The sequence below is a fragment of the Ruditapes philippinarum genome, unplaced genomic scaffold (genome assembly GCF_026571515.1).
Source record: "Ruditapes philippinarum isolate M1 unplaced genomic scaffold, ASM2657151v2 ctg2817_1_1_1_1, whole genome shotgun sequence".
Taxonomy (NCBI): domain Eukaryota; kingdom Metazoa; phylum Mollusca; class Bivalvia; order Venerida; family Veneridae; genus Ruditapes; species Ruditapes philippinarum.
The window spans coordinates 6976-34823 of NW_026863189.1; the positions used below are offsets into that span (position 1 = coordinate 6976).

The 27848-nt window shown below is 29.5% G+C and overlaps 1 protein-coding gene across 2 annotated transcripts; it reads left to right on the forward strand.

The window, feature by feature from the left end:
* Positions 1-2829: 2829 nt before the first annotated feature.
* LOC132721427 (uncharacterized) lies at positions 2830-27777 on the forward strand. 2 transcript variants are annotated; one of them, XM_060705735.1, is made up of 3 exons: positions 2830-3260; positions 22282-22503; positions 24151-27777. In XM_060705735.1, the coding sequence occupies exons 1-3, from the start codon at positions 3011-3013 to the stop codon at positions 24654-24656; spliced, it is 978 nt and encodes a 325-aa protein (XP_060561718.1). In that variant the 5' UTR covers positions 2830-3010; the 3' UTR covers positions 24657-27777. The 2 variants fall into 2 exon arrangements, with proteins under 2 accessions (XP_060561718.1, XP_060561717.1); XM_060705734.1 differs by lacking the exon at positions 2830-3260 and adding an exon at positions 16355-16936.
* The last annotated feature ends 71 nt before the right edge of the window (positions 27778-27848 follow it).

The window sequence follows — 27848 nt, forward strand, 5'->3', positions numbered from 1 at the left end:
TAATTCAAATAATGGATGAGACAATTTGTAATGATTGTTGGAGAATTCTATTATGAGCCAGTTGTATCTTTTCGCTGCGGTAACTGCATGTATGTTTGCAAATCACAACTAAAATGTTGAATGTCTTGAAATTGAAAGATTTGATTTGTTGTATATTTATATTTGATTAAATCTACTCAATTACTATGTTGTTCGTATTTAATATTTAAGACGTTTGTAATGCATGGATAATTAATGTATTGTTTAGAATTAGGTCTTTATATTTATACATGACTTTGTAACTTAATGAAGTAAGACTCTCTTTTTATCAGTTGTTTTTTAAGAGATACCCTTAGACTTTTATTTTTTATAGCCATTATTATAAACAATCAGAAAACATTTTCAGTCATATTCATACTATGTTTAATATCGTGTGCTGTGCAGTAATAATACAAGATACCATTTAGAAATGCAAACTGATAGTGTAAATACCTTCCTTAAAAAAGATTACTCAACAAAGGATGGCAAGTGGAAAATATATTTCAAACAAACTCATTGCATTGTTGTTGTTCTATAAATTATTTAACATCTACTTTTTTCTCTTTTATTGATTCTGCTTTCATAGTTGTTAGTAAACCATTCATTTCCACAAGCGCGAAATGAGATGGCTTTACGGAACATACACGAAAACGTTGGCGTGGGTGCTGCAGTTATGTTAAGTGAGTTATTTCATCAATGTTAATGATGCCACTGAATTAATTGCTGATGCTTAATTAAGTATATTCTGCTGATGCAAGTTGTTGTTGCCAAGTTATTTGGTTTCTTGGTTTTATATATATTTGCATAGAATGCTTACATTAAAAGAGCTAATATCTAAAGGTAAGAGGTTCACATTAACCTATTTATAACTAAAATTGAAAAAAAATGTTCTGTTTTATTGTAATTCTAGGACTAATATCTGCAGCAAAACGATTATTCAAAATAATAAACTAATCACAATGAATAATGTACTATTTCGCGTTTTCAAATATAACGGATTAATTTTAATGATATATGTGGGTGTTTGAGTATGTTTTGTTTTTCAGAGGGAAATTTGCTTTCAAGTCCACTTTACACCATACTTAACGATTTGCTTCATAAACTATCTTGTTTGGGGTTTATGTTTTTTTATTACAAAATTAGTGTGTGTGTGTGTGTGTGTGTGTGTGTGTGTGTGTGTGTGTGTGTGTGTGTGTGTGTGTGTGTGTGTGTGTGTGTGTGTGTGTGTGTGTGTGTGTGTATTGGGGTACTTTATTGTTCTTTTTTTAACTTTCTTTTGTTAAAGGTGCATTATTTACATTTCAATCAGAATACCCATCGTGTGAATTTTAATTGGAAATCTAACGGAATTTCAATGCTAGTTTATTTCTTGAACTTTATCGCAATGGTATCTTGTAATCTAGATTGTCAAATAAATAGTCTGGGTTAGCAGAACGTCAACAATAAAGTGGATGAAATGAAACATAGTCCCGCATGTATAATATTCTTTTAATATTCTGACTACTAAGATTATGCTGGCGACAGATCGTTTTATTTATAGACATTGATTAATGTTGGACATTACTACTCTGATTTTCCATATATAGTAAGAGAACGAAAATAGCTGTTCCAAAAAGTCCTTTAAAAGCGGACGCGAGTAATCTTCGTAAAATGACATGCCTGATACTTTATGTCTATAATTATTCAATAAATCATTTCCATAATACACTGACCGATATCTGATCATCTTAGTTATTGTGGATAGGAAATTAGCTTTATAATCAGTTCGTTTCCCGAAAAGATCTATTCTCTCCTTATGTTTTGTGTTTTTTTTTACAAAAAAGGGAATGGAGGACAAAGATAATTAGCATAATTGCATCGGTTTAAAACATAATTCATCACTAGATTATCAAGTTTTGTATGCAAATATTGATATAAAATCAGAAATGAAAAAGTCTAAATTGAACTCTTCAACAAATAAAATTTTACTTAAAACTAAAAAACTGAAAGCATTTCCTATGTCATCCATTGATTTGTTAAAATTATAATTACATTATAAAGATGGAATAGTTATGAATTTCAAATTATAATTTTTTCTGTTAAGAAATAGTTTATTTTGAAATTATGTGCAGTTAAAAAAGATATTTATTTTAACAGATGTTTGAACATGACATCATTATCACATGTAATTACTTACATGCTAGAACTATCATTCTTCTACCGGTTTAACATTTCATTTGTCTGAACTTATTTTAAGACATTGTAAATATGCTGTTATCCTGCAGCAAACAAAATAAGAAATCTCGTTTATATCAAATACTGTGTTGACTTTGGCTTCTCATTTATAGTTGGATTTTCGCGGAAACTTTAAATAATTCCTAATTGCCACCTTTGTAAGAATTATATGTTTGATTATTTTCAATAAATACTCGTACGTAAAAATCTATTTGGTGCTTGAGAGTTTCGTTTTTATATAAAGAGCAAGAAATATAATAATCTGTAGATACTACATAGAGCTATGATTGTTGCACTGTTGATATGAAAACCTCTTAATACATTGCATTTAGATTCCGATTGGCAGTATTGTGCTTGTACAAACACATTGTTCACACGTAATTAGCTATATTTGTCAGAATCTTGGTAGTAGATTTTACAATCAAATATAAATCACTTCTTTGTTAATGATTTGTAGATGCGTGTATTAATGGCACACATTAAGTGAATTGTTCATTGGTGAATTAAACGGTCGTTTACAGTGATGTTGATTTTTTTTTCATAGAGAGCTTATTTTTTCGCTTCGCATCTCATTGATTTTCAGACTGCTATCGCTGCTTGTAGCCTTCGTTGATATAGTAATACTAGAATAAATAGCTTTTATTTATTAAATATGTTGTTTAGCTTATTTACTGTTATACGATGTGCAGAGTGCTTTGAGATTATGGTAGGCACTAAGATTTTCGACTTTTGGAATTAGTGTTGACATATCATAGTGAAAGCGCTTCTAATTTATGCCATGACTCTTCTTAAGCAATGCGTAATATCATCCGTTATTTTAGCGGGAATGGCTGTTTTGTTGCAGACGATTTGTTTTATTATTCCTGGCTGGTTTATAACTGAAACAAAGGTTGTTAGTGTGAATATGGCTGTATGGTATGTGATTTTCTGTGAAAGTAAACAAAATGGAACTCTCAGTGACTCATGTGGAACAATGTCATATAAGGAATTATTTTCTGGAATAAATGGAAAGAATTTAGCACAATTAGGTAGTGTATGTTTCTTAACTTTAAAAAAGAGTAGACTCTGTGTTTAGAAAAAAAAGGAAATATAAATCAGAGCAAAAGTTTGATACACTTTTTTATGAAAAAGTTTTGTTCATTATTATGCTAATGAATGTTGTGAATATTAGTATGTACATCATATTTCCTTTTTTATTTTTGTTTTAACGCTTTTCTTTCTGTCTTTATTCTTAGGACTTAAGATACATGCAGTATCTAAAGATACTCTTATAACAAAACAATCATTACTGTTGCAAGACAATTTTCTGATGATAACACTTCACAGATGAAGTTGAAATGAGTTTCCAATAACTTGAAGTTTGTATCAACGTAAACAGTTTGATACAATAATTTCCGTTATACTTAATTATTCTTTTCTATATCCAAAACACCATAAATAGAGGCATTTTTATGTTTATATGAAATTGTTTCAATATGTGACATATATATAATTATTAGACTTTGTATTGATCTTAAAGTTATTTTTATACGGTCACCGTTTAACTGTTTATAATATTTTATGCCCACATAAAAGATTTTATGTAATTGGACCCTATTTGTGACGTCCGGAACTTAACGATGTTAATCAGATTTTAGCTAAATGCATAAATTATGCTATTACCCAATCAGATGTTTACATTTTAGCATGTGATGTTACTAAGCCAATAGATAGGCAGATAAGCCATATCTTTGTTCATTTTGGCGTACATCGTTTTGTTGCCAATTTTCTAAAAGAAAAAATAACGTTTTTCGTAAGATATTCTTCGAGGAAAAGGTTAAATTACATGTATTATTTTACTTAAGTGAATAAGTTATCATAAGGATCTAAACTTTTAGGACGGCGACCCGTAATTCAACCAGGCTTTGAGTTATATTGTGAAACGTTTAGCGAACATTTCGAACAAAGGAAATCCGGCTGGAAATTGGAATACGAATATGACTTCTGTAACATCACAATCGACGGTTCTTAAAGTACAACTGTTTGGTCATTCCTTTGTGAAAAGGTTGCGACACTTTATTCGTCTTAATAACTCTTTTCGATATGATTTAAAAATACAAGGCAATCCACTTGTTCAATATTCTGGCTTTCCCGGATCCACGGTTCACAAAATTAGGAACAATCCGGAGGTTGTAAAAGATTTCAGCCCGGATTTCGTTGTGCTGATCATTGGGACGATTTTCAAAATGTGCACTGTATGAATATTTCTAATGTTAAAGTAACGTCAATTTTTGGGTTAAATTCAATAGAAAGTCAATTCATTATAAATTTCCTTTACAAACAGTTTATTGATCTAAAAAAGACAGCTGCAAAACAACCATATAATGAAATTAGTGAATGTAATAAAAACATACTTAAGAAGGAAATTGTTTTTCTCTCTGATTAATTCCAAGAGTGGACAGGATACTTTGTAGGACCATTGGAGCTATTTGCTATAAGAAAAATTGGAGGAAGAGTTTCGTTTAACCTATAAAGAAAAAGTGAAGTCATTTATTAAGCACAAATACCTAGCATTTTAATCTCCTGACTTGAAACAGAAGAATAGGATTTTAATTCATATTTTACCTTAAGTTAGGAATGACCGCATTTCTTTTCGTTGTTTATTGTCCGAATGGTAATTTTAATGTTTGTTTTTTACTGCCAGATTTGTTGTATTTTCATTATTTTTGTTATTGTTGCTGCTGTTTTATAACATTTGCTGTTGTCTTTTCTGTCGTGTTATGTTTGGTTTTAAGTGAAGGTAATATGGTGACTTTCTATCTGTGCTGAAGAAAAAAGGTACCAATGTTTAATGCTTGAGACATGAACAGGTAACCAGTTGGTACACCGGTCATTGATGCTACAGTGAAAATAATTGTTTGATAATAAACGAAATTACGGATATACATGTATCAAAATACATTTCTTTAAAAAGACTTTGACCATAATTATTGTTATTCCTTTGTATATGTATGCATGTTTGTTGGCAATAACTTTCTGATATATATGATTTCCTACGGATAAAGATGTCATCCATAACTACCTTGTCAGATTAGATTATTGTCTTCTCAAGAAATAAAAAAAACTGTTAGGATAGACAACCGTAAGTCAAAAGATATTGTTTTATGTTAACTACAGGATACAACATTGTAAACTTTTACATTGTAATGATGAAGCTGCATTATTGGTGAAACTATCTTTTGAAGATTAAGACCTTTGCTACGGTAATCAATAACTCTTTAGCGTGTTCAATAGCCTATTGATATTGTTAAAGACTAATAATCAATAAACGCATTTGTAACCGTAGCACTGAAGGAAAATGTATTTGGTTAATATTATTCTATTAATTTATTCTATCATTTATATAAAAAGTACACTTGTTAATAAAATCGACATTTATGTTTAAACCACCCCCCCCCCCTTCCCCTTTTTTGAAAAAAATTCCCATTTAAAAATGGAAACCCCTTTTTTTTTGCCTCAAGCGGGAAAAGGCCCCTTCCCAAAAACCCCCTTCCCAAAATTTTTTTGGGTTGTTCCGGGTTTTTTCCTGGGACCGACAATCAACATCAAGGTCCTTTTTCCCTTAAACTTCATTTTTAATTTTCTAGAAAAGCCTCTTAATTTCAATAAAAATAAAAATTTAAAAGCGATATAAATCAAACATTTTTTAAAAAAATGTTTTTTTGCCTTAGTACAAAATAAGCGATGGTAGATAAAATGCAAACAAATGATAAAAAGATGTATGTGTATGTCAGACGAGAAAACAATTTCCTAAAAATGTTACACTTCAGGTGTATACACAATACTAGTACTATTGTAACAGAACATGTATTTATCTTCTCATTCTTAACTCTTGACAATACGTGTTCGAGTACACTATTGTTTTAAGAAGTGCTTTATTTTCCACGTACACTTATTGTATATTATTTTCTGCTGATGCATAGTTTGAAATTGGCACTAACTGTTACATTTCATCACTGTTTGCGCATACAGTCTAAAACTTAATTTAGTGGCGCAATATTGTTAACATTTTCCTGACGCTGTGTTTGTTGAATTCAAAGTGAAATAAGTCTGTGAAATGATATGGTATTTCTGTGTACATGCGTTGTTAAAAGGAAGTGTATTGGACAAACAATAATTTCCAAGGTCTACAAAAAACATTGTGAAACTTTAATTGTAATGAGCACCAATTTATTGCATTATCTTTGCAAAATCGAGCATAGTCATTCAACCGTTAAGGTTATCAATTTTAATTTAATTCAGTTTTAATCATCAGAGAAGTTTGTTATTTAATATACAAATATATGAGCAAAATCGAATCTTCACTGTTATGTGCACGATTAGAACATATACGAAAATATCTCTTATCTCTTATTAAGAGATATAATATACAAGAGAAAATGTTAATTACAGTACATACAATTGGCCACGAGTATAACAGAGACCAACACAAAGATATACTAAAACTCATACATATTAAGCAATGCATAATAATGAAAAACAATTCAAACACATATATAATTACTTTATACACATTTCAATTCAGTTAAACAAAAATCAAATATTTTCGTAAGTAATCTAATTGGATTGATTTAACTGCATTTTTTGCATGAATTTAACAATAATTTTACGCTAATTATATAGATTAAAATATTAAACAAACAATTTGATAAACATTAAACATCACTTTTCACCATTATAAATCAACATCAGTCGAGCTTTAAATATTAAGTATTAATAATGTAGTAAAAGTTTTGATAGTTTTACTACTATTGGTGTATGTTTATATTTAACAACCTATTTTAGGAAAAGTTATCAAATTCATTTAGATTAGAAATTCGTTACGACAACACGTCTCTAAAGATTTTAAAATTGTAATTCAACTTTGTAGTTATAACATTTTTATTGGCTTTCAAGTTAACACACTTTAATTTTCCTGCACAGTGGTTATCCGTGTCTCAAATGTTTTTGTAGTAGAATAATACTTCATTTACTGTACTTTAAGTTTTTTTTAATTTTCTTTAATTTTCGTTATTGTCCGTAAATGCCTGGACGTAGACTACAGTAATCAATGGTATGCAAAAGGTTTTATTCAAAACAATGCTCAGTTTAATAAAGGACTGAGGAATGAATATAGATAAATATATATACTTGTGTAACCTATGTCGGAGGAAACTTTTGCATACCTACAAACGAAAATACAATTAAGTGGTACTTTCATGGTTGACAATTGTATACCACTTAAACCGGCGCTTAGAGACGTATGAGACGTTGCACTTTCTATTGTTTTTCATTTGACAAAATTAATAACAATGAGCCTGCGATTTCTAAGTATCGAGAGTCCACTCAATTGATTTTATACGAGTATAATAACATACATTTTATACATCGAGAAAATAAATTATAGATAGGTACTGACTGTATAAATTATGTCATATTGAGCATTGCCAAAATAGGCTAATTATGTTTATTCCTGGTCTGATCGGATTTATAGAATATGACAATAAGAGTATAAATGTGAAAAGTTTCTTATACTTGATTTCCCCCATTCAACATACTTTCAATTAATAACCAAATGACTTAGTGATGTCATATTAATAGTTAAATGCCATTAGTTTTAATGTCTGAATGACTCAACACATTGTTATATGTTGTGAAATATTTCACTTTTCATTTACGGAATGCAAAAGGATAACATATTATAGATAAAACACAAAGCTTTGTTAATTGAAATGTTAAAATGACAACCTGTTTATTCATTGTCTGCCAAACAAATGTAATACACTCTTATCTTTGTCAATTATTCACAAAAGTGTGTCTTATTGTTTAATATTCTAACGAATGAGAATCTTTCTTTTGGAACAAATTGGACGTCATCAGTGTTGTATTCTTTCAATAGTCATCCTGTACTACAGACATCTCATTGATTTTCAGAGCACTGACACTGTTGCTTCCTTGATATAGTGGTTCTGAAATAAGTAGCTATAATTATTAAAGAAGTAGATTTTCGCATTTTCCGTTTTACGATTTGCTGAGTGCTTTGCTATTATGGATTGTACTAGAATGTTCAGGATTTTGAAATTAAACTAAGCAATATCGTGTTTGAAGCGTTTGAAATTTATGTCATGACACTTGTGAAGCAATGTGTTGCATCCTCAGTTGTTCTCGCAGGAATGTCTGTTTTGTTGCAGACTATAAGCTTTATAATCCCTGGATGGTTAATAACTGAAACGAGTTGTTACAGTGTAAATATGGCTGTATGGTATGTGATTCTGTGTGCTGGTAAACAAAATGGAACGCTCAATTACTCATGTAATTCAATGTCGTATAAGGAACTGCTTTCTGGAAAGAATAAAAACAGTTTAAGTCAAATAGGTAAGTTTGTGAATAATGTTATTAATACAACATTCGTTTAAAAAAAGAATTGTTGTCATTTATCATTACCGGTATATTACTTTTTGATTTAGTGTATATTAAGCACATCATGCTTGTAGGGGAAACTTAAAATGATGTAATTGTGTTGTTGTTTTCTCCTGCTATTTTTAGTTAGTTCTGTGGGCAAAGAATTTATATTGCTAGAAAAGTCATGTTTTTATTTGTTAATAACACTTTATAAGATATCCTTTTGTTTAGTCAGACAATGCACATTTCTCCTTTTTTAAACTTCTTTAATGTTTTGCTTGTCTTTCAAAGTTATGATTGTCAATTTTTTATTAAAATATATATTAATTGCACTTACTTTATATATATATCAAACACTTCATTGATTTGAAAACAAAAAGGAAATATATGAAACAATCAGATAATGCAAGACGAAATTAATTTTCTATGTGATTTATTCGAGAAAAAGACGAGATACTTTTCAGGACCATTGGAGATGCTCTCTAATTTCTAAAGCACATATGCTAATTCTGAGAACCATCTCGAGGTTTCATATACTCTACAAAAAGCAAAAAAATATACATTGAATTATTAAACCATATTTTACTTTAATTTGCTTTGTTTTATTTTGTCTCTATCTTTTGTCTCTATTGTACGAATAATGACTTTATGGACATATTTTTACCGTAGGAATGATTGTTTTTGTTATTCCAAAATATGTATTTTTCTATATATTTTTTTCATTTACAAGACACATGTGGGCAATAGGCCCACGAGTATACAGTGCTATACATTTTATACATGAATTTATGTCAAGATTGTTGTTCATGTTTATTAAAATGTGTCATAAATTTCTATCATGCACCTGATTAAAAAGAACAAAATCTGCAAAGGGTAAATGGGTAAAATTGTCACCGTTTAACATATGGTATCAGCTATAATATCAAAGTATCCTTGAAAATACTGAAAATGAAATAACGATTTTATTTCATCAACATTTCTCAATATTTTATTTATAAGACTTGATAAATCTATAGACTAGTACACATGTAAATAAGTATATAGTGAGAAAGTATTTTTTTTGTATTTTAAAAGAAAGGTCTCAGATATCCCCCAGGTCCTTTTTTCAGGAACGAACGAGCATCTTAAAAGAATCGTTGGATAGCTTTCTCACTTAAATGACTCTGAACTCAATGGCGGGATTCGAACCAACAGCAGAAAGGAAGGCAAACAAATTGAAGTTAGTAACCTTAGTCATACCACACAGGACCCCTACTATAATTATAATCTTTAAAATATATCAATAGTGCAATTACGGGTTAACTCATATCAAATTATATAAGGAGTTAACTCGTTACTGCATATCATATTGTATTAGACGTGAAAAATAAGATCTTCTCATCAAACGTCATTAATTCTTGATATAACTGTCAATATTTCTTGACAATGACGTTTTAATACGTAAGAGTTTGGGCTGTGTTCCTACGATTGATAAATATGACATCCATAACTTCCTTTCTCAAATAATGTTATTGTCTTAGACATGTGTGCGCCTCAAAAATAGACAGTATTAAAGCATGGTTTACTTGTAAAATGTGTAACAAACTGTCTGGCTAAAACTTCACTATTTCATTATTGATATATACATATTCTCATTTTCATTTAAAACTATATAATTATTCATATATTGTTTGTATTGAAAGCACAAATTTAAGACTTATGCACCTAAATAATATATGCATCATTTTTATAAACCTGGTGCTCAAATAAAGAATTAACAATATTTTAAGTAACAGAAAACTTGTCTTACAAAGATATGGTTGACATTCACAATTTCTGAAAATCAAGGGTGATCGTTGGAAATAAAATTAAATTATTGAAAACGTTTCTACATATTCTGCACAATTATCCGATGTTGAAAAATAGTGCAACGTTGGGAAACATAAGCAATTGCTTGTACAAGTAAGCCAGCATTAAACAGAGAAATAAAACACTCTCGTTTGATTCTTTTTTTACATTTGACGGATAAAAAGGCAATTCAGCATTCTAGACAAAACTATTTTCACTAACATATTCTAATGCTCTCGCTTGGTTCTTTCTTTTACATTTGACGGATGAAAAGGCAATTAAGCATTCTAGACAAAACTATTTTCACTTACATATTCAGATGTAACTACATTATTTATAGACGGCTTTCAGTTTCACGCCCAGCTATCAACATCAATTGTGTGGCAGGTGTTTAGCTGTTTTTCAGAGAACATCTCACTCTGCATTGTTGGAAACGACACTCGGGGGGTTTCATGAAAAAGAGTCAGGGATATTTGAAAAGCAGTTAAATGTCAACAATTCTTAAATGTAATTTTTCTTTTGTACAAAAATATTTTGGTTAAATTGAAAAAAAATGAAAATAAAGGCGATGTACCTGCATGTATATCTATATACAGAATTGTTTGAATGACAATATGAAGTGCAAATCGTAAGCGAAAGGACACAAACATATAAAAATTATAGACATCATATCAAAAAAAGTCATAATAATAACAATCTACTCAGCAATGTCGTCCGATGACTAATCGTTTTCCGGAAATGACAAAGCATATAAAATCTAACTGAGCGTTGTAGCTTTTATATCTATCTACTCGTAAATTCAGTCTGATAGAATAATTACTACTTTTAGTAAGATTGAGCAGGAAGTAGCATTTGATTACAAGTAATTGTACAGATATATTCGGGACAATTACATTGAGGCTATTGGTTGATAATGCAAATAGGTAATAATTTAAAGTCTTTATCATACCTTTCAAATAAAGAGTACATGTACAGTGCATGTGGTATTTCAAATAACTATATAGAGTTTAAAAGCAATCAATGTATACTTTTCCCACCATTTATTCGTTCACAAGTAGGGTTGCTATTCTACGTTGAAATATAAGGTTTCATGGTTGCACGATGCATATTAATTGAATAAAAAGAAAGAAGTGTTGCAATTAAGTATAACGTAGGATTAATTCTAAAATGTTAGGAAGCAATAATCGCAATATGTTTTAAGCGGGCACACAGGTCGATTCAAATAGAACAAAGAGGCAAAAGGAAATCTTTTCCTGGTTATTTTGCGGAGAAATCATTCTTCGGCCTATATAAAAACCTATACGAAGCGGGCAGTTTACTGTATTACTAAGGTATTGATTAATATCGGATCGCTACTCACTAAATGATTTTGCCTTATGTATATAGGTGTAGGAAAAAATAAATGAACCGGACGTCGGACATAAAGCGGAGGGTTATAATATAGGGAAAATAAGATAACAAGTAATTTATTTCTAAAGATATAAGAAACCCCGTTACAATAATAGTCTGGCAATTTATTATGCAAAGATTTACTTGTTCGTATTCGTTTTTTTAGACTCCAACCAGATATGAAGTACAAGCTAGGCAATTTCGATCCTAACTTCAATAATTTGATTTGCTCCGTGGCAGCATTTTGTTTGAAATTTAAGGAGCAAGTGCAATTGATAATTGAACAGACTATTGAGGACAAAAATTGAGAGTTGTGAAAACATAACGCTGAAGAATTTGTTATTGAAAGAGGACAGAAATAGAACACTGCAGTCCACCCAAGAATCATTCGTTGTTTTAAATCAAACAGATTAGAAAATCTGATAAAATACAAAGTAATGAATATATAAAACATTTGTTGTACGAACGTGCAAAAATAAAAGGATATAAACGTAAATATTTTAATCCCTAGCTTAAGAAAATATTTTCTTTATATAAACATATCATTCTGCATCTTAGAAGAAATAATACCACTACGTCTTTTAATATAAAAATGAGTTTTTGTGTAGACGTGATTCAATTTTAGAGAGAAAGTTAATTTGCAAAGCCTTTTTTTCCAGATTCAAGATTAACTGAAATGCGATGTGTCGTTATAAGAATGTAAAAGATTTTCCTGAAAAACAGTACTTAAATAAAAAAATTTCTTATATGACAATAACTTTCATACGAATATCAATATCAATACAATCGCTACCTTTTTGACGGTCAATTTTACGTCGTACAAAAGGTTTATCTGTCTGTATGTCATATATAATGTTCATATGATACCTAATAGGCTTATATCTGTGAATATGTAATTAATTTGTCGGAAGACACTGTCCGCATTATCCTCTTACTTAATTAACTAGTCTACATATCACTGCAAAATTTGAAAGTTGCTTCCTATGTTATGTCTACAATCTTCTAAATTAGTGAATAGCAAAGACGCAAATTTTCATAAACAACACATAATTCCAGGATCCAGAACACATTTGTTGGAGGAAACGTTCTATCGTAATGAGATAGTTTGCCCATCCAACGCTTCCTTTCTTGTAGGAATGACTTGTTAACATCAAACATAATGTTGTGATAACATGTTGCTTGACAGTTTTGGAGAAATATGGAAAAGCAATGATATATATTATTGAAAACATTTCCAAGATAAATTGCCAAGTTCATGAACTACCATTGCCTGTAGAGTTCTGTCAATATTAAAATGTAATGAAAATAATTCCAAATGTTTATTTTATTGGTCAAAATACACATGTCAACACCATTTAATGTTAAGCAGTTCTCCAAATATTTAATGTTAAGCAGTTCTCCAAATATTTAAGGTTAAGCAGTTCTCCAAATTGCGCTATGTTGAATGTTCCTGCTGGCGACTATTTTGATATTGTTATTTGATTATTTCAGCTTTTTAATTATGTCATTAGATTACGGTTTTGTTTAGTAATATGACGAAAGTTAACTATTCTTTTGATATATTTTAGTCTGGAAAAGGAGTTATCCATCGGAAGCAATTAAAGCTACAATATTACATAAAAATTGCATACTCGCTTTTATTGAGTCTGTTCCATATATGCCAATCATTGCCCAGTTCGTACCTAATCTTATTTGGACAGTTAAATCTCATTCAACAACTTGTACTTTTGTTGTCAATGATTTCGTGTTGTCGGTAAGGAGTGTTGTAGTGTAAAATGTGTCGTATATCAATTGAATTTGTCACCTGTAACCTTTCAGAAACAAAATCTTGGCTCTAAGTTTTCCTTGATTTCCTCATTTTCTTTATAAAAAAATACGTTTCGCATTTTATTTCAAGTTTTAAAGAAAACGATAATTATATGACATAATAACCAGTTTTAACCAGCAGAGTCTCTTAAATGGCTTTGTCACGCTTATAGTTTTTGAACTGTCCATTACCAATTTTGTGGATATCGAGATGAAAATTCGAAGTAAGTTATCCTTGTAGAACCTGTAGAGCCTGGTCAGAAAGCATGGATGTTCAGGCTTGCCAGGCTCTATACCGGTGGCAAATGCTGATCACCGTCTGTCCAAGCAGCTCAAAAGTAGATGCTTATATCAGGAAAACTTATTATGTAAAATCGAATTAAGTCAGCAAATAAGGCTCTTTACAGTTATCTGCACGAATAAAAAAATGATATGAGACATGCATAGTAATTTCAATAACTGCAGAGCATAATATATCTGATTAAGAATAAAGCATCATTTTACCTGAAGGGATTCATATAATAAAAGTTAAAATCACTCTTGCCTAAATGTACTCTATGTACCCCGAAGTATGCTCTCTGGTGTAACTGCATATTCTGAATGAAAATATTACTTACACAAAAAAACTTAACAACCTCTTGAATAAACATCAATCGAAATTTAGCGATAACTTTAATTAGAAATGAAAAAAATTAATACAAGTTTGAGGGCTGTATTTTTTATTGCTTTTTTTATTGTTTTTATTTAATTTTTGTGTTTCATTCAGCAAGCCACTTACAGAAAAGCTATCAATTTATGGAAATTTAAATTGAAAAGCGACGATACGTCTCTAAAAATCTTAAAATTATTTCATTTTACGACAAGCACTCTTAAATTGGCTTTCAAAAACAATTATTACTCTCTGTAAATTGGTTATTTCTTTTTCTAATTTATTTTTATAGAATTATACCTCATTTATTGTTATTAAAGTTGTTATTTTATGTAACTTCACTGTCGTTATTATTTCTAAATCTATGTATGTAGACAACTTTATTTGTTTTGATATTCAAAGTGTATGGAACATGATGATAGACTAAAAGGTTTTATCCAAAATAATGTTTTGTATGATACACCAGTGAGGAATAAATTTAGATAAATATGTACATGATCACCCAATGTTAGATAAACTCTTACATCAATGCTTTCTAACACAAACGCACATACATTTGTAACAAGTGTGGTAAATGTAATCACCTGTAGCAAGTTATTTTTATCTGATCATTCATTTGTTCTTTTGATATTTTGTTTACCGAGTTATGGAATCAGAGAAAAAAGGAAAAAGCAAATATACTTGTAGATTTAGAGTATTTAAAAAATCAAACAATTAAAATTTACAGGAATATCTGAAAATCTTAAAGGTATGAAAATTCACTCACTATTTTTTGTAATTATTTTAGTACATGTATAGTTCACATGTTGTATTATTTGAAATAAAATAAATATGTAAGACTTAATAGGTTGTTGTAACCCTTCCATGTTATATATTTTATAATTTGTTTTAACTAGTTATACATATAGAGGATATTTGTTTGTTTTGCGTGTAAGATTGAAATATAATTTCATTGAGTGAACACCAGTTGCAATATTTTCACGAGTGGCGTAGCCACGAGTGAAAATATAATAGCTGGTGTTCACGAATGAAATATAATTCAATCTTATATGTAAAACAAATAAATTTTCTTTTTATTTTATGCTTTTTAAGTGATTTTAAGTATTTTTTTACTGATTTTGCCGCGTAACGTCGTGCATTCTCCTTTGTGACGTCATTATATCATGACGTCACATCAACAGTTTTGAAATCTAGTTCCGTTAAATTTCACTAATTTTGTTAAATTTCTAACATGATGTATGATGACATTGACTTTCTTTTCCTAAAGAAGCAAAATATACGTATGGCGGCATTTATTTCTGCCTGTTATTCCATTTATTTATGATTTTCTGTTCATCCGCATTCAGATATAGTCCGGCTACAGTGAAAATTATATTTTATAAATTTCACTAGTGGTTTATCAGAATATAATCATCTGATATATTACAATAAAACACTGGAAAGCATGAAATAAATACATTTGTCAATATCTATTTTTGAGAATTGAGTTTAAAATTCAGAGGTCAAAAAACTAGATGACCTATACTAAGTTATGGTTGATATAATGGAATAATGGAATGATCAAATCGTCGTCGTATGTATAACTATTGAAAGTAATGTCGCCAAGGAACAGGTTATTTTTTGCTTTAATCTGATAAAATCATTTGGGATATTTTATGTTAATTATTCTTTATTTTGCTGATTACATTTCAAACAGTCTTTTATAAAGTAAAAGCGTTGTTGATTTAAATAATAGCACAATTTGTAAAGCATATGGCCACTCTTAACAACAAATAAGTCTTCTGTAATGTCTAAATGCCTTTGATAAATACATTGATCTATGGTGTGAGATATTTCTCTTTTCATTAATGGCGTGCAAAAAGATAACATATTACAGATAAAGCACATAGCTTTGATTATTGCACCGTTGACATGGCAACATCTTTATACATTGCATCAAGATTCAGAACTGCCTAATTACTCAAAAAAACTATCTCATTGCTAACACAAATTAGCTTTTCTGTCAGGCTTTTAATAGTATATTTAACAATCAAACGTAAAACACTTCTTTGTCAACTAATGGAAGTGCTTGTCTCGCTTTCATAAAGATAGGGAGTATTGTTGACAAGGGAATAAAACGGACGTTTACTGTGTTATTTCATAGAGCGCCTATTCTGCAGACATCGCATTGATTTTCAGCATTGGTTGATATAGTAATACTGGAATAAATAGCTCTCAATGTTTAAGAAGCTGTTAAGGTTATTTTCTGTTCCATGATTACAATGTATTTTGCTATCATATAGTATGTTGGAATTGTCGGATTAATCTAAAAAAGTTTAAAAATTTTGATCTGGAATAGTGAAGGGTGCGTATTCTATGCCATGACAGTTGTTAAAAACTGTGTAATTTTTTCCGTTCTTTTGGCGGTAATGTCTGTTTTGTTTCAGACGATAAGTTTCATTATTCCTGGGTGGTTTATAGCTGACACAAATTCTTTAAGTGTAAATATGGCTGTGTGGTATGTGATTTTCTGTGATGGTGAACGAAATGAAACTGTGTTCAGTGACTCATGCGAATCTATATCATATACACAATTATTTTCTGGACAAAATGGAGATAAGCTCGCTCGATTGGGTAGGTGCATGTTGCTTTATATTATTAATCTTCCTGGTTGCTTGGAGAAAAAAGAACTTGCTAATACATGTTCAACGATTATAGATCAGGGCCAGGTGTCACGTGTGTGTAGTTTGAGCATATTTTTCCTATTACCATAAGAATAAAAAATTCACTGACATTCACTGACAATAGATTGAATCTTTGAGCATTACAAGTTCAAAAGTGCATTAAACGAATTGAGCATATTAAGATTTGAAAAGTGTGCGTTATTATAAAATATGTATAAGTAACATAAAAGGAATGTTTATAGGCCCATAGTACACAGCTCTTTCTTTCATGGATATGTTACATTGTGTTTCTATAAATAATATCTCCCCCTTGTGGGCAACAAAATTAAAGCCATCGTTTATGCCTGCATGATCGTAGGAAGCGCCTTAATGCAGGAACCTAAGTATTTTATAGCTCCAGCAGGTGAGGTGGTTTTGCACCTATGGAATTGCTCTTTACCTTAAGTCATCTTTCCTGTCTAAATTGTGTTGATGCGCCGTAAAACCAAACAAAACAAGACAAGCATAAAATCTATAATGATTTGTCTACTCAATGATGTATATGCTATACAATAATAGATGAACGTTAAATGGAAACCTCATATTGACACATTTTAAATAGACCTTTTGTCAGAGTATGTAAGATATTGTTCTTAATTGTGGCATGTACATGTATATAACGATATTATAACAAAGAAGGAGAAAAATACAACCGGCGCATTGTGCTAACTAAATACATGTTATACAGGACCCTTCTTTTATTAATATAAAAGTAAAACAATTTATATTATTAACGCTTTTAAGGAAATTTGGGTCTTACTTAAGAATAATGAATATCAATATGCAAATAAGAATAGTAAATTAAAACGAATTGTTGTTTTAGTCATTTTAATACAAAATAATGATACATACCAATAAATGTGCATTACTTTATTACAGATAAAATCTAAACGTGGTGAAATAGGCCGAAAGCATATATGCTCTTAGAAGCACTTGAGAAAATGAATTCCTAAAGGCTTATATTCAATTAAAAATAACACTAGGATTGCTAAGTAATCTAATATTAATAAGAAAAGTAATGCCATTATTGACGACATAAATGTGTGTAAAATAGAGAAACGGAAACCTCCCAAAAGAACCCTGAGAACTACAAAAAAATAAATAAACGTTGCAGACTCATTTTGATTGAGTCTGAACAAAGACGGTACTTGAAAGCCCCCCCCCCCTCACGTACCGGCTTAAGCAGAATTCATCATTTAAACATGAATATTTGTGAAAATTTAAATTAAAGAAAATCCATAGATGTGTTTTTAATATCATAGAACCTTCGTTATAACACTTTCGTGCCATTACATAAAAATCGGTGTATGAAAAGTCAAGAATGTCTGCTCACTGATTAATATCATTTCACAAAAAATAAGTATTTTCTTTTTAACATACAGAGAATTGTTCAAGATAACAATAGCTTTACTTATTCCTTCTACAGATCTTTTGTAACTGTGAATAATGTTAAAGGTACAGCTGTGAGACACTCAGATAATGTAATTAGTGACTGTAATAAGAACATACAAAATAGAGAAATAAATTTCCTTCTTTCTGATTAATTCTAAGAATGAACTGGACAATTTATATGGACAGCCAGAGGATTATGTTTACAAGGAACTGACAGTGTTTCGTCACACTAATGAAATACATAAAACTCTTTTGTCTGGCATAGGTGCTTAGCGTTATGCGATTTATATAGCTGTACAGTTTATTTTAAAATTGATAGGCCTAAAATGGACATATTTTCCATAAATATTTAAAATATTCATAAAAATCATAGATATGGATCATTTGGATATTCTTATGAATTTTTGCTGGAAAAAAAGTTGATATGGTTTTGTTAGATTTAAGATGAGCTTTTATATCATGAATGCTACATTTTGTTCTAGAACATTTTATTATCTGTTGTATACATGTAAATAAATACATGTTGTTTCGGATAATGAATCTCACACATGCCAGCAACATTCGTGTACAATTCGTTTGGGGTTTGATAAATTGTGAAATTGTTTGATGAATTGTGTTGCATAAAATATGCATGATTTCTGAAAAAATCATATCCAAATCATTAAAATGATTGTGAATTCATGATTAGCAGTATTTGTTTACATAACTTCGTTATTAAGCGTGTGTCTTCTTGTAATTTGCTTTGTTACATTAACCAAAACAACTAAAGTTATTGCTTGCAAATGTGCTAGAATTCATAGAATTCACGGAAAGTGCAATATGTAATAATTATTGTTGGCGGATATATTGATAAATGATATATATTAGTCATTTGATTAATGTTTTATACCGACATTAATTGCCGAATATAACGTGATTTATGATGAGTATAGTGCACATTTTGTTACGCTACCTAGCAACCCGCATTTCTCATATTTGCATGGAAAGATAAACCTAAATATGGACAGTTTGTCTAGGTCAAATCTTATCGATATACTAATAAGATTTATAAGATTGAATAATAACTGTAGCATATGCATATCAAACCACTTGGGAAACAATTATTGTAATGGCAAAAAGTTTCATATTACACAACTTTTTTAGCTTTATTTACTATCATTTATTCCTGGTGTGAAACAAAAACATATTGCTTAATGTTTTAAACCTTCGTTTAGTTAAGTTCCGGTTTTAGCATATGTTTATATATTATTACAACTTTTCATATTCCCGTAAATTATACATGTATATGATTTTGTTTGTTTGTTTGTTTGTTTCAAAGGCGTAAAATGAAACAAACAAACAAACAAAATCATATACATGTATAATTTAAGTAAATGTATAATAAGTTAGTATCATTTAAATTCATCAAAGATTTATACAAAATCAATTTTCAGTCCTGAATTGACGCCTTTTTATTCATGTGGTTAACATGTAGTCTATCTTTAGGTGTATTTATCATTGTTTCCATGGCAACATTTTTTATTGTCTTTGCTTTTTCGCTTTTGCATTATTCAAATAATTGAGTTTGTCCTCGATGTCATATATCTGTATGCATGTGCAGACAAAGCAAAACTGAATTATGTCTATCAAACTGTATCTCTGTGATTTAATTAGCGAGTCTGCAGCACGTCTGCTGCACGTTGCTAACTAATGAATACACAAACAGATGTTGCATTTACATTTGTCTTAATAAGTGAATAACAAAAAGGATTTGTAGTTTGTTGTATGCTCAAAATAACGTATGAATACAGTTCAGTAAATTGCGAAGAGCGAAGACATTTTTATGTCTTTCTGGTTTTTTTTTGTTTTATTTTTTTTTGTTATTTTCTGGGAGCAACTAAGTTATCATCTAACAGTGAGATGAAAATAATTTGGTTCTAGATAATTACTCAGAACTAGATAGCATAAATAATTTAGAAAATAATATCATGTATCTAATATTTTAAGTATTTACTTTAATAAAGCACTTATGTTATCTTATCTACGATTAGATAACAACTTTTTATTACTCGTACATTTGTATTAATTTTTTGCCTGATGGCCTTTATCAAATAAGTGAAATTTATCAAGAAATGTCTAATATTAAAGTTTTATATTTTATCGTTTTTATAGTTATCAAAGTTACAATAATAATAATAATTTCAATTTAAGGTCATGAGGTCATAATGTAAATAAAATATATGATTTACAATAGAGATTTTATCATTGATGGTCTTTTCCAACTTTTATCAGCATATGAAATTATATTATTTGTTGTAACAATTAAAACACTTAAGGTATAAGCCCCCTAACAGGCACTATAAGAAACTATAAAATTGACAACATAGGTCAGTTAAGTACCTTAAAAGACACATGTATGCCAAATTTAAACAAAGTTAACCGTATGGTTTACGAATTCTAGAGATTTTCCTTAACTTAAACTTGGCTATCACAAGGGCTCTTTTTCAGAAATGAGAAACTAAATAATCTATAATATAAACATTATAAAAATTGTTTTCCTGTTGAACATTGTTAAGAAACAAAAAATAGCATTCAGCTAACAAATGGCACAAGCAAAACTATTGTTTCTACTCTAATTGTTATAAATATGTATGAAAATGTTATCCTACCCTACCCATTTTAAATAGTTGTTTGACCATTGTCCTACTTGGCGGACCTTATTCAAAATATCCCTAAAATATATCAAAATGAGAGACTGTTTTCCAAGTTTGCCTATTTTTTTTAAATTTTATTGGCTGAGCTTGTCAAATATAAACTACTTTTACCGTCTAGTTTTTACTACTTTATTAGCCTTTGAAAATATCAGGTGCCATATTTGTTAATAAATTAGAGATTTTTTCACATTTTTATTGCAATGTTGCAACGCTTTTAAATTGTGAGTCAATATTTCAAAATTACTGGAAAAACGAAGTGAGCGAGTGATCTGAAATTGTGCACACAAGTTTATGGAATAGACCTTCATTTATAGGTATATTTATCTTGAAAAATTATTTGCAATCCCATCATATAGAAAAACACTCAGTGGAGTCCCTTTAGAATAGTCATTCAAATGTATTGAGCGAACAATATCCTACCATATCAATAAAAGTCAATTAATTATTTTCACAAATGATAGAACAAACACCAGGCTTTTTTGTAAATAGTATCCTTCCTTTTAAAAGATTACATTTCTTGATTTGATAGTTTTTGTAAGCATAGACATTTTCATTCTAATATTATAATCTATTGTAAATTAGAATTTACCATCGCATCAGCTACCTTATGTTAACGCCAGGTTTCCTCATCTTTATTTTTTTTTTTTATTTTATTGAATCAAAGTTAACTTTGTTCATTTCTGTTATTTAAATTATAAAGTTAACATGTAAAACTTGAAGCGTATACCTTTGTGTTTCAAGTACTTTATAATTAACATTTTTGATTTTCTATTTACAGTTTGCATTCACATATTTCTTTTCTATCACTTGCTTACCGTCATGTTCTATGCATATTTTATTAACCAGCTTTAGACTGGCGTTTTGCTTGCTATAATAGTGTAAACTCGGTTTTACGCTTTAGCGTTGATAATTGAGTATCCTTCATGTAAAGACTCAATCAAACCGAGTTGCAATTTCATGTTATTTTGTTGTAATAAATGCTTCCGAGCGATCACATTTTTTTCCAGATTGTTTTTAACAGCTTGCGCAGTCAGTTTTATAAATCAATCAAACTGAGCATGCAACATTTTGATGTTGCCGTTTTGTGTTTTCTTTAGGAATTCAAATTTTCGCTACTTTATATTAAGATTATTTCACAATTTATCAGAGGACTTGTTTTGTATATTTTCAGGCGCAATGTTCACGTCAGTGGTTGGTACTCAAGTTCAAGTAACAGCATGTCTGATTTTGGCAGCTGGAGCTTTCATGCTTATCATTTTTCAATTTAAAACATTCCATCAGCAAACGCCAGGTCAACCGAGCATATTTGTTGACGAACCAAGAGGCACGTGTAATGTAAGGGCAAAGTTTATTTACAGCGGGGGATTTTCAGCAATATTTCAATTATTTTCAGGTAAAGTATGATCGTCTTTACGATTTTTTTATTTGTTAAGATGTGGAGTGATATTATTACTATGCAATAATATTGAAAAAAAATAGAAGGGAATTTAGCATCAAATAGTTAATAAGCTAACAAATTAGCTTACAAATGTAATAAATCCTAAAATTTGACAGGCGCGTTTGGAATAAAGTTGATACAAGGTTTGATGATAATATTGTTTCTAATTATGTTTGTACTGTATAACTGTAGAAATATATTTATTTGATGTGTATATTCACAACTTGGGCTTACAGAGCATATCTTAGAATATTCGACTCTAACATAATTCACATTATATGACTTTTTAAATAATTATTATCGCTTATTTTAATAAAATCTGGCAATATTTATAAAATTCATACCCGATTGACTTTTTGCTTAAAAATATATAAAAAAATTGAATTTGTTTTTTTGTTTCTTTTTTTTTAGTGTCTTTTTTTTAAGCTAGGTACAATGAAAGACTTTATAAGTCATCCATGTAGTATTTCGTTGTCAGTAAATTCGTCCATGTAGGTGGCTGAATTTTATTAAAGACCCACACACTCTGAAAGTCTTTCAGTTTGATATCCAAGGGAGGGCAACTCCTTTACACAAATTTAGAAGAACAAGGATAAAAAAGATGAAATTTTTTTTGATAGCTAACACGCAAATCTATTATATAATAAGTATTGTTAGTTTATATTTTATTACACAAAAGCTTACATAAAGTGTGTTAATGGTTACACGTAGGAATCCAGAACACTGCTTCATAAATAATAAAAACATATTATGAAAAAGTCATGATGTAAAAAATAAACTTTAAGCTTTAGTCAATTGTTTTTCCTCCATTTTTACGGAAGGGGTGTTGCGATCTTATCTTCCTTTTATACTTTTAATTGGCAAAAAAAAACAAGAGTGTCGTCTCGCCAAACTTGTTTTTGTTTGTAGCCTAGCTTCGGTATTTTGTTTGACAATAAAGTCCCGTAAAATTTAAACGGACTGTTTAAAACTCAAACCAGGAAACATTCACTAAATAATTTTTGCAGGTTCAGTGTTAAATGAACGATTTTTACATAGAAAAGATATCGAGGTCAATGGCATACGATACCAGTGATTGTTAATGTCAGGCAAGAACTCTTGGCTACTCAATCCAATTACTGTTGCTTGTTTCTAGTAATTGACTGGACAGCTACCGTCTCGGAAATCTTGTCTAGTATTAATTCTGGAAATTCGCCATTTGACCTGAATGTATTATGAAGACTTATTCCTGCTAGATCATTGACTAGATTATTGACTGGACTATTGAGAATAGATATATTTGGTGATTTATTTTCAAGCGTAGAATCAAAGCAAAGTTCACTTTTTTGTGTCAACAGCAAAACCATTTAACACATTCCAATGTGTTTATTGAAGAAGATATTTTTAATAATATTTGTTAAAACCCATGTTTAATTATTTTATAATTTGTGATATTTTAATAAATAAAAATGATATTTCCCTAATAAAATACAGGAGTTTAGTTTCATGGTAAGAAGAGTAATCTAAAAACAGTTATTTCTCTGTTTAGATATTTATGTATCTATGTTAACTATTTATATGTTTTAATCACATGGATTGTATCTTATATTAAACTGATTTCAGGTATTTTACTCGGTCTGGTTATCATAGACTTCGGCAAGAAGTATTACGCCTTGGGCAAGCCAAGGCCAGCAATTCCGTATACATTATTCATCGCGGGAATAGGAGCTGCGTGCTCTGGACTTTGTGGAATCATTGAGCTAGCGATAGCCTTCCGGACAAAAGAGAACGGTAGCCGACGCTCTAGCAATGCGGCAGATAAACACTGTTCTCCGCAGCAACTTATACCTCTAAATCAAGTTCAAGGTCAAGGTAAAGGTCCCCATCATCATCACCATCATCACCATCATCATTATGATAAGCAAGCCAGAACGGTATCTCTGGATGATGGAGATTATTATGGACAAGATTATGATGTAGAAAATCCGGCATTTCATACACAGGGTGGAAGGAAATCTGATGCATCCAGCTCACTTTTTCCAGGATATAGACTAGGTAGACAAAATTTACAAGGACATGACAAGAAGTGGTGGAGAAAAGTAACATTTGCAGCGTTTACAGTCTTGTAAAAACAAATTCCAAACTTTACAAATATATATTGGTTTTTTTAAATACTTTAACATTCAGTGTACATGGGTTTTCTTTTTCCTTTTCGAATATGAATTTGAAATGAAATTTCTTCCTGGTCGAAATATGCGTATTTTTTATTTTTCGCATTAAAATTGTCAAAAGTTTTATATTGTTTCGTATTAAAATACTGATTTGAGTTACTTTGTTCAAAATTTCGTATTGTAATATTTTAGACTTTGAAGTCATCTTCTTATCAAAACTACAGTGTGTACTTCATCACAGTGTGTACTTCTTATAAAAATCTAGGATATTTTGATTATTATTTTTCTATTTACAATAACATATAATTTTTTCTCGATTTTGCTATTATTAAATGAACAAAAATATTTATTTCTTGCTTTTAAATCTACAACTTTGTTTAATATTTATAAGAAAAAAGTGTTCTAAATTTGATAATATTTTTTTTTTTTGCAGCACTGATTAAGGGACATTGAACCGTAAATATGAATATATTTTTCTTCTGTTAAATAAGAAAGGGCAAACACTGTTGAGGACTGTTTTAATAATATGTTAAGAGCGTATAAAATGCTTTACACACTGAAAGTGAAATATTTTGTTGTTGTAAACAGAGTAATATTTTGATTTCTAACATATAATATTAAGTCACTATTTTGTACAATTTGCAAACAATTAGAAAAAAACATTCAAAAGATGGTTAATATTTATTAGCCAATGATTTAATATTTTTGAAATTGGAAGGGACACCAAGCATTACAAAAAATGACATGTAAAAAAAATAGTCTCATTTTTTGGGTGTTAACAGGCCTTTCTTTTCTTCGGTAATATGTATGTCCACATATATCTGGATATCTTAACAGACTTTTCAAATGACTTTGATAAGTAGACGTTTTAAGTATGCATCGTTTCATATATGTTCAGTTTCCAATCAAATGTCTGTTTTATATCGATTATCAACATTTAAACAGATTATTCTAAAATTAACATGCCAAATGTTTAACATGCCAATTCAACGTTTTATTTGAGGGTGGATATGAATGAAGCTGAATGCTTATAGTTATAAGAAATGAAATGTAAAAACTGCTCAAGTTTTCCTTTACATATATTACTTATATTATCAATTGTGTACGTATTTATAATACGCTATTTGTATTTATATTTTGAATATTTAGCTAGACTTTCTTAAAACCTGTGAAATGTAAATCATGTTTAATATTTATAAAATTTATTTAGAAAGTTCTTTATAGGCTTGGTATTTAGATTGTGTATATTGTGCAGAAATTAGTAAGAACCATATGTACCAAAACCATGGCTTAGTGAGATTCTGTCACATTTTTATAGCTATTTATTATTATTATTATTATTATCATCATTATTATTATTATTACTATTATTTTTATTATTATTATTATTATTATTATTATTATTATTATTATTATTATTATTATTATTAAAAATTATTATTATTTTTTTTTATATCATCATTATTATTCACAACATTTTATATAGTGGTATAGCAACAACATTTAACGAGCATATAGTACATAACGATAAAAGTCGTATATTGGTTTTATATATATTTAACAAATAAATGATGTAAACTGTCTTTTAGTTTAAATTATGTGAACATTTAACCCTTATTGTGTCCTAGTTGAGATTTAAAATGGTTTTGTTTGAAATATTTTTATCTTTCCTATTAGCATATTCCTTTTATTTCATTGTATCAATTGGGGTGGGGTTATAATAAGATAGTGTACCTTACAGAAACATAGTTGATTTTAAATAACAAATTATGTTCATTTCAAACCGTTGGAATATATTTTATATCTTGTTTTGTTTTGGGTTTGTATTTGTTTTTTGTTGTATGTCAAAAGATGTTGTTCACAAAAAGAAGCAAAGCTATGATTGGCTCAGAATAAAGTTATGTGATTTTACGTACAATTCTAAAAATCGGTGGTGGCGTATATAGATATGTGAGTAACCATTATACAGTCACTGAAATATACGACTTTTTTTAAAGATAAAAACTGTCGGACTTCCTTATTCAGGAGTGAGTTAGGTATACGGACTGTATACGTACGGACTCCAATATCTAGGCAAATATAAAATATTTGCGTATGGCAGTATTGCAAGTAACATCACTGAGTCTTTGTCGATATTTCAGATTATTTAAGCATAGGAGTTGGCAGTTATATTTAGAAATATACAAGTCAGTTTAATTAAAAATTGATTCAACATGATCGTTTTAATTTCAAATCTGTTATATGCAAAATAAACCAGGTAATATTGATCAATATTTCTTCCCGTTACTGCCATGTGGCAGCTGTAAAAAGTTGCCCCGTACTTCACTTCAATGTTGTTGTTTTTTCTCCTTTAGGATAATTGATCCATCACTTTTAAATGTTGAAAATTAAGAACCACTCAAGCAGTGCTAGGGGGCGTGAAAGATGTTGCACTTTTTTATTATACCTATGTACAGACTCAATCAAACCGAGTTTGCATTTTTCATGTTATTTTGTTGTAGATAATGCTTTCTCAAGATCTTAGCATATGCTTTGAAAGGCATAGATATGCCAATAAATGAGTGTCAAATTAGTCTGCACCTCTTCGCAGTTTGACCATACACTTAACAATTGATCACTTGCCAAACTTTTTTATCACCTCATCTAAATCCCTAAAACTACCATGTTTTGTTCCTGGTTCAAAGCAGGCGATTCTTCAAACATGACTTTTACTGTCAGCTTATTTTTGAAACATTAATGATTTCATTAAAATGTATGTCGAGCATTATAATATTATTTACACATCTTTGAACTTTTGGCAAAATTTGGGCATAATGTCTTCCTCTATAGAACAATATTCCTTTTAATTCATTTTTTGACGTTGTCACTTTTACACCAATCAGAATGCCATAGATTTCAATCATTTTATATATGATGCCATAAATTTGTTGTGTTTCGTGAGTGAGACTAGGTTTATTGCAAAAGTTCAAATATATTACATGTGTATTTTTAAATTATATACGTATATATTTCAATATAAGATTATTTTATCAAACTTGTAAATTTGAAATATGTGAATGAAATAAAAATTCAAAATTGTCCTGTATTGTTTTGTTGTTTTTTATATGAAATGAATTGACATCAGGGTTTTGTCACCTAATTCAATGTATT

What these genes read in the sequence shown, in the direction of transcription:
- LOC132721427 (XM_060705734.1), top strand. Translation starts at nt 16,684, where the DNA reads ATGACAGTTGTTAAAAACTGTGTAATTTTTTCCGTTCTTTTGGCGGTA. An exon ending in AGATAAGCTCGCTCGATTGG is followed by an intron (nt 16,937 to 22,281) that starts GTAGGTGCATGT and finishes GTATATTTTCAG; the next exon opens with GCGCAATGTTCACGTCAGTG. An exon ending in AATATTTCAATTATTTTCAG is followed by an intron (nt 22,504 to 24,150) that starts GTAAAGTATGAT and finishes AACTGATTTCAG; the next exon opens with GTATTTTACTCGGTCTGGTT.